The following is an 8,522-nucleotide window of genomic DNA, read 5'->3' on the forward strand; positions in this document are numbered from 1 at the left end:
TTCCTAACTTTTCAAACAAAAAACAATTCAACTTTTTCAAATTTTAAAACAAAATAATATTAAAAAATTATATTCTAATAATATTTTAACTTCATAATATTTTTTATTCAATTTTTTCTCTCCTTTTCCAAAACCCAATAAATACTTATCTCAAACTATCTCACTACTATTCATAAACCATCTTACTACTATTCACAATATTCTTATCTCATCTCATCTCGTCTCATTCCCCAAACATCCTCTGGATTCACAGCAAACGATGATAGAGCACATGCGATATAGTAATTTTGGTAACATTAACACCAAAAATTGTTCAAACCTACATAATGAGCTACAAACTGGATACAAATAGCCAAACATGAAAGCATACAAGCCAAGTTCATCACACGTCCTATGTACGGGGAAATCACAAGATGCAGGGTTGTAAAAGCTTGAAGCCATCCCACACACAACACGTGAAAGAAAGCAAATAAAGGAGCGTACACATACTTTACAAACCCTTGGAACCAGGAAGATCAATCCATTGCAATTGGATTTCCACTTCCCCACATTCCACATTTCTCAATCTGAGGCAGAGATCTTGGACCAGCTTGCCTTCGTTCCATGTTATGCAGCTCTCTTCAACCAAGCAGTTTTGCCTGCTTGGCTGTACTCTTCTGATTATGGTGCCACTTGGAAGGTCTTTTAAATTCATCCTCAAGGCATCTACATAATCCTTGATGTCAAACTCGGCATCTCCCATTTTGTCATCTTTGGTGAATGTGTCATGATCATAAACAGTCTGCAATCACAAGAAACAATGACCATTGACGTATAAATAGGTATAAAGCATAAGAAACAACATAGAAAAGTGGAAGACGGAAGAGAGAGAAAAGCCCAAGACATGAACAGCTATCGAGTGGCTTTTACCATATTTGCCATCAACAAGAGCATAAATGTACAGGACGTTGGCCCCTTATCTTTTTCACTCTACACAAGTCACTTCTACCTAAAAGGTAGATTTTACAGCATCAAATTATGGGCTAGTGAATTGTTTAGTGTTGTTATTGCCTTCTAGCTAAATAGCAAAGCTTCATACATGTGATTCAACCATAATGAATTTGATAGGGATGAGAACGCGTTCTATTTAGGAGGATTGCAGTCACCAGACATGTTAGTACTCAAAAACTCTTGTTTCCTGTAGTTGATGTCTTGTAAACAAACCAGAGTCCAACATTCTTCAAGGATCCAGTACTTTGCTCCCAAGTTGACCAAAATTCTAAGAGCACCATTAGAGTAGCACAAAAATTAAAGTCACAATACAAAGTGATCCTTTCTTTTTTGAGTATACAAAGCACCACATTTTCAAGCTTAAAAGGTTTCTATTAGGATTTTCATATTTTGATAAACGTGGGCAGTGAACAAAATACTTACCAGCTTGATTGGAAGATTAGGGTCTGTAACTGACAGAGTTAGATCTTCATTCCACTCAGGATTAACATCCTTTTTAATGACACTTGTCTTGAGTTTCTGCATCAAATGTTCACACTTAATTGTAATTAGAACTGAACAGAAAGTTGTCCAAAATTACTACATAGAAAATTTATGATACAAACTAAAAATTAATGAACCATCTTGCTAGCCCAATACATATAATTGAACAACTATAAGTGGAAGGAACAATAAATAGTATATGTAAGCCAAGAGTCTCGTTACAAGTCATCCAGCTCAATCTAGTCCCACACCAAGTCACTCAACTCACTCCAGCGCATCCGTTCAGCATAGCAGTAAAGATAACGATCAGATTGATATCTCCCATTGTGACTTATCTGCTAGGATAAAAGCAGTTGTTATTAACATTCCCTCTATTTCCTTTGTACACCTGCGAATATTTTCTGTACATTTAATCTGGTGTAACAGATAGAAACGGTTGTTGGAGTCGATGTAATCATTGTCCATATAATGATAAAAGAATATACAGTTTGGTCATCTTGGCCAGCCACGTTTTACTTCTAAATTTTTTAATGGTATCAATGTGGGCTAACCATTGTTAAAATATTTTCCCCCATGGCCACATCAAGTTCTCCTGCTTCTTCCAGCTATACTTTTCCTAACATAGCCCATTCGGTTTCAATCAAACTTGATGGACTGCCCAAGGAAAGAAAAGGTTACTTCCAGATGAGGGATAATAAATAAAATTGAAACAAAATAAAATCGTATATCGAAATGACTTCACTAATTACTTGACGTGATTGTCAGTTTTTACCAATCCCGCTCAACCACAATTTGTTGAGTATTCTGGATGGCACAGAATCTTGTCCTTCTAAGAACCGATTTCATGATGAAGGTAAGGTGACTACTACCTTGAATGGTTTAGTTTCTGGAACAAAAGCATCAGCTGTTACTTCGCTGGATGATTGCTACTTTGTCCAAAAGAGTGCTGTGCTTGGTTTATGGGCTAAATCCCTCACGCCAGGTTTGTGCAGCCTTGGCAAACCAATATGTCTCACTCATGATCCAGAGTGTCCTACTTGAAGCGAAAGTTGTAGAATTTAACTCAGGGATCAAAGAAATGTGCTGAGCACTTGGATTTAAAGTTGACAAAGATGACCATCTATCTAAGGTTATTGGTGGATCAAATGTTGCTTATCATCCCTTTGTTGCTTCTTTTAATCTTTCTACTACGATAAGCATATGAATTTCACAGAATTTCAGAGTGAATTGTTGAATTATGAGACTCTCATTGTAAGTCAACATCAAACTCAATCCATAGCTCTTGAAGTGGGTCAAGTTGCTTTCTTCAATCAGAAGAATGGCGGACCAAATAGGAAGTTCAAGCAAAATACCTAGAGACTCCCACCGAAAATTCTCTAATCAGAAAAAATCCTCTGCACTCAAAACTTTCAGCAGCAATTCTCAAACAATCGAAGCAAGCAGAAAAGAGGTACAGCATGATTCTAGATTTGCAGTAAAATCAATAAGCAGGTTTTAGATGGTAATCACCCTATGTATTTCTCCTACAAAGGAAACTTCTCCAGCTCAGAAAAATGCTTCTATGGAGGATCAATCATGGTTCATGGATAGTGGAGCCAATCAACATGTAGCCATAGCTGGTTCTTGGTAGAGTAAACACTTTGTCTTTAAACAACCTTACAATGGTGATGACACCAAAACTGTTAAAAATGGGGCTAGCCAGCCATAACATACCGGTTCTACTATCTTTAACACAACAATCACTAGATTCCTTCTTAAGACTATTTCATGCAGTCCATCTGCCTCTACAAATCTAAGTTCCATACAAAGCTTTGCTCGGCAACAAAACAACTCCCACTTGGCACTATAGGCCATCCTTCAAATCAAGTTCTCAAAATTCTTCAAACGGACTCTTCCAGTTTCAGGTGAAAATTGTTTCCAAGTCTATGTGTGTACCTTGTGTGAGCCATGTCAGTTGGCCAAACACAAGCATCTTGCCTTTTCTAAATCCACGTGGTCATCCAGTTCAGCTTTGAAAATAATTAATTCAAATGGATGGACCTCATTGGTTCAATCTGTTAATGGTTAAAATTTCAAGTTATTTCCGTTAATGAGTACTTTTTGTTCTTCGTGAATCTTTTCCTTTAAAAACAAACCTGATATAGTTCTTTGTTTCGTCACATTAATAAGACTCCGGTTTTGGGTTTAAAAGAATTAGGTTGAAATCTTGCTCTCCAATAGAATTAAACAGTTTCAAACTGACAGTAGCAGTAAATATCTTTGAACTCAATTTCAGTAATAATTGTCTTCCAATGGGATTTTACACAAAAATCTCTTATCCGCATATTGCTCAACAGTGGTATAGCGGATACAAACCACCAAGGGTGGTGTCACAATGGTTTTGGGTTACTCCCATATGGTTTAGCATGTACTAGGTCCTAGGTTTGAATCCGAATATGGATTCCCCTTAGATTATTAGTATTAGCCGCCTAATGACTTATTAAATTTTCTAGTGGGGCCAGGTTTAGGCTATGACTCAAACTCTACTTGAGGGAGCGCCAGAGACTTCCCACCAGTAAGGTGCTACTATAGTCGCATCCAAGTAGGGAGGCCACCTCCAATTGCCCTCTCCTACCCTTTTTTCCTAATAAAAAAAGGTATAGTGGAAAGAAAACACTGTCACAGAGTTAAAACAAGACTAGTCCTTCTTGCTCATTCATTAATGTTGCTTTCACGTTCTTGGGTGGATGCACTCCAAACAGCAGTCTATTTAATTAACTCACTGCACACGCCAGTCTTGGATAATAATGTACCTTCTTGAGGTCTTTTGGCTGTGCTCGTTATCCACTATTGAGACCCTATAACTAACACAAGTTAGAATAGCGCAGCAAACAGTATTCTAACTTTTTAGGATATAGTGCATTTGATAAAGGGTATCCTTGCTTAGATCCATTAACTAACTGAGCTTATTTCAAGGAATGTGATATTTGACGAGAATCTGTTTCCTGGTAAGGATGACTTCGTTCAGACAAATGTTCCTACAGATAATACCACTATTTTACCATCTTTTATTCCTATTTCATATAATACATCTGACCATGTGCATAATAGCATTTCATGCACACCCAGGGAACCTCAAAAATATGTTTCCCCCATAGACCTTTAGACAATGCTCATCCACTACACCACCTGACTCTTTAGATGAGCAAAATTCCACCAAAAACCCGTCATCCAATATATGCTCGTTAGGATGAACAAACGATCAAAACTCACCTCCTAACACCGCACCATCTATGCATGTCTCCACCAGCACATCAAGGTAAAAGGTTAGTGTGTCATAACTATATTGAATAAATATCACAACTGAGCAATATATTCTGATTTCAACGCTATAATTATCCTCTTCTTTTTTTCCTCTTCATTTGTTCTTAATTTGAGACATCAAAAACTCAAAGTAACGACACTAATTTTAGGTTGATAAAAGAAGGTGGCTCCTGAGTTAAGGTTAAAGAACTTAAAGGCCCTTATCTTTGTTGTTTTTTTTTTTTTTTTTTTTAAAAGTTCTTTTAAGTTAAGATGTCATTAAAACACAATTGTTGAGTTATGTCATTCTCAAAAGATTCCAGCTGTTAGTGAAACTCAAACATTCTCTTCTTTATGGACGCAAAGTTGATCGCTTTTGCAACAATCAATAAGTAAAACATTTATATGATAAAATAAATAAAGCAGCAACAGAGAGAGAGAGAGAGAGAGAGCAGAAAACATGTACAGATCCTTAAAAAAAAAGTAAGACATGGTTTTGGTCGGATACTTTTACTCTTTTTGAATTATATCTTTCCCTGCAAGAAAACTTCAGACCACGCAGTATTTAAGAAAGGAATCAAGAAAGCTGATAGTTTTTAACACAAGAATCATACGGAAAACATACCCAAATCTGGATAGAGAAATAAACCCAATATAAAAAGAAGCAGTTTTGCGGGGTGTGTGTGGTGAGGAGGAGAAAAAGAAAGGATCAAAGGAATTAAGACCTGTTTGGCCATCTTGATGACAACGTAAGGGTCACTGCTACAGACGTCGCGGACGGCGAGATTAACGCCACGCTTGACGCGAATCCTGAGGAGTCCGAGCAAATTGTCCATTAGGGACGAAGACCGGCCTCCGGCGGCTGAAGAATCTGTCATATCCTTTGCGTCTCCCTCCTTACCTTCACTTTTGTATACAACCAACCAGACCAGTTCCAATTCTCAACCCCCTGTCCCCACAAAAACCATTTTTACGTCATTAATAAAAAGAAATTCTCATTGCATTTCTGGTTAAATTCTAATAAATTCAACCGCTGAAAATTCTTCACGATAATTAATATCAGCTTTCCAATCCATCATCCATGTGATGTGATGTCCATACAAAAGCATTACTACAATAAAATTATTGTTGTTATTATTATGGTATTTTTTTCCTTAGATTTTATTTATATTCAAAGGAAGCTTCTTCCAGGGTAATTTATTATTTTCTTGTCTGATTTATTAATATGATTTTTATCGAAATGTGTTCTTGAATTTAGTACGAACAAATAAAAATAAAAAGTAAATACAATGGAGAAAGACACGAAGTGAAAGAAATGAGAATCGGCCCCACCGGTGAGAGACAGAAAAATATTCGAGTGTTCACTCGCAGTCGCTTTCTTATGAATTTCTTAATCATAAAATAAAAAAAATTATTAAAAAATACTTCATTAATCACGAAGTAAAATAAAAACTTCATGATTAAAAAAATATTTTTTAATAATATTATGAATTTTTTTATTTTTTAAAATATTTAAAATTGTTAAAAAAATCTATATAAAAAAAACTAAAAAAAAAAAACACATAAAAAAACACACAAAAATACTAAGCGGTAGCTCCCAGTGGGAGCTAAGAGCGGGACGCTTAGTATTTTCCCTTCAATAAATACTTTTCAGGAGTATTGGCTTTAAAATTGTAATTTTCTTAACTTTCTTGGGGGAAAAACAAAAAGGAAAAAGGTAGTCTGTCGTCCTACTTTTATCGCTCTATTTAAATGCTTGCATAATTATTTTTTTTATTTAATAATTAAGGAAGCGATTTTAAATATATTGATATATTTTTATTTTTTAAAAATATTTAAATATATTAAAAAAATATAATAAAAAATACTGGACAGCCTAACAATAAGATTGGAAGGGATAGCCCACTCAAACAAAAAATGAAAGGGACTTCTTACTTCTGTATCTTTTATGGAGTACTTGTATGATTGATGTAAGTTAATTTTATTCCTAAAATTATTTTATTCCTATTTATTAGAAAATGATCTGTGTAAGTTTGATACAAAGTAGTTACACATATACTTACATTTTTACTTATAAAATTCATTTTGTTAGTTTTCTCTTTTGAATTTTAAATTTTAAATTTTAAATTTCATGATTTTCAACATATCAATAACTAACATGTAGAGAAGTAAATATTTTGTAACTATTTTTTAAGTACATTTAATATTTTCCTGTAAGTACCACTACTTTTCAAAATAGAAAAATACTAAATATACTTAAAAAAAAACTTACAAAAACTTATTTTTTTACATGTATATATGTTGAATATCATAAAATTTAAAATTCAAAAATTAAATTACAAAAAAATTAATAAAATAAGTCTATATAAATACATATATCACTGCTATTCAAAATATAGTCCAAAATTTCTCCCCTCCCACACAAGATACCCCACATGCAATTATGAACACATGCATTGTACCAGAAACAAAATGTAAGATTTCCCAAAAAGAATAAAAGATTTTGCAAGATTTTTCAAAAAGAATAAAAGATTTTCCTTAAAACAAATAAAAATAAAAAGATTCCCCAAAAAGTCAATGCATTGGTTGTTGCCAATCTTACTAGGTATAAGCGAGTTCGCATACAAAATCACGTACCGATATTTATATAATTTTTTTTATTGAAAAGAAAAATAAAAGAAAAAAATTTTGAGAGAAAAATAATGTCCTCTATCTCGCAAAAATCATTTCCATCTTCGATTCGTACCGTTTCGTTAAACAGATGCCTTACATGTCAATATCAGTGAGCGAATTGATGCGCGAACTCACTTACAATAAGACTTTTCCTTTAACAATTTCCAAATATCAACAATTCTTCTAGGTACAGGCAAATTAGTGTACCGATTTGCGAACGAAAGTGACATGGCAGGCAGGGGCATTTGTGTAATTGTAAAAAGTAAAAAAAGAAAAGAGACTGAAATGAAATACGAAGAACGGAAGAAGAGAACGCCCGCTTCCCTCCGTCTCCCCAAATCTCTTCCTCAATGCATAAAAAAAGAAGAGAAACTCTGAAATGAAATACGAAAAAGAGAATAGTCTGCTTCCCTCCGTCTCTCCAAATCTCTTCCTCAACGAAGCCAACTTCCCCAAATCTCTTCCTCAAATCAAGCATCTTTTCTGCATGCGATGACGAGGTTGATGGGAAGCGTACTCTGCGCGCGACAGCCTTATCTTCGGTTGAAAAAAGGGAAAGACAGAGAATGGAGGTACCGTTACACAACCAAAGAATCAACCGACGACGACGGTCTCCTCTGTGCACAACATCAGGACAGTCTCCTCTACGTGTGGCGGTCTCCTCTACCCGCGACGGTATTCTCTTCGGTTGATTCTTCTCTTCGATTTATTTGAAGCTTTACACCTGCATTGAAAGATCATTCATATTTAAGAAAACCATTCCTATTTAAGATGCCTTGAAAGATTAGCCTAAGATAATGATCCCTTTTGATTGGTATGCCATAGTTTGAAAATATTGAAATGGGGTATTGAATTTGGTGAATACGCCAACCAGCCTACCAACAACATTTTTTATTTTCATATATTTTTCTCTCGAATTTTATTATCTGAGAACTCAGAAGATTAGGTTTTAGTTATTTGATTCTTGCCCTTTTTTATTGATAGAGATGGTAAAAACCTAAATTCAAAACCTAACTTTTGAAAACCACAGAATCAAAATATATCCACAACACAAAATTAATCAACTGCATTTATCTGTTACACACACACAGACA

The 8,522-nt window shown here is 34.7% G+C and overlaps 1 protein-coding gene across 4 annotated transcripts; it reads right to left on the reverse strand.

Annotated features, from left to right (window-relative positions):
• Positions 1-277: 277 nt before the first annotated feature.
• On the reverse strand, positions 278-6,129 carry LOC121242674 (protein C2-DOMAIN ABA-RELATED 4-like). 4 transcript variants are annotated; one of them, XM_041140594.1, is made up of 4 exons: positions 6,088-6,129; positions 5,481-5,704; positions 1,414-1,509; positions 278-781 (listed from the first exon to the last, which is right to left on the reverse strand). In XM_041140594.1, the coding sequence occupies exons 2-4, from the start codon at positions 5,631-5,633 to the stop codon at positions 491-493; spliced, it is 540 nt and encodes a 179-aa protein (XP_040996528.1). In that variant the 5' UTR covers positions 5,634-5,704; positions 6,088-6,129; the 3' UTR covers positions 278-490. The 4 variants fall into 4 exon arrangements, with proteins under 4 accessions (XP_040996528.1, XP_040996527.1, XP_040996530.1 ...); XM_041140593.1 differs by lacking the exon at positions 6,088-6,129 and adding an exon at positions 5,787-5,944; XM_041140596.1 differs by lacking the exons at positions 1,414-1,509; positions 6,088-6,129 and adding an exon at positions 5,787-5,887.
• Positions 6,130-8,522: the final 2,393 nt, after the last annotated feature.

This window comes from Juglans microcarpa x Juglans regia, chromosome 8D (genome assembly GCF_004785595.1).
Source record: "Juglans microcarpa x Juglans regia isolate MS1-56 chromosome 8D, Jm3101_v1.0, whole genome shotgun sequence".
Taxonomy (NCBI): domain Eukaryota; kingdom Viridiplantae; phylum Streptophyta; class Magnoliopsida; order Fagales; family Juglandaceae; genus Juglans; species Juglans microcarpa x Juglans regia.

What these genes read in the sequence shown, in the direction of transcription:
- LOC121242674 (XM_041140594.1), bottom strand. Translation starts at nt 5,633, where the DNA reads ATGACAGATTCTTCAGCCGCCGGAGGCCGGTCTTCGTCCCTAATGGAC. An exon ending in TCATCAAGATGGCCAAACAG is followed by an intron (nt 1,510 to 5,480) that starts GTCTTAATTCCT and finishes CATTTGATGCAG; the next exon opens with AAACTCAAGACAAGTGTCAT. An exon ending in CTAATCTTCCAATCAAGCTG is followed by an intron (nt 782 to 1,413) that starts GTAAGTATTTTG and finishes TTGTGATTGCAG; the next exon opens with ACTGTTTATGATCATGACAC.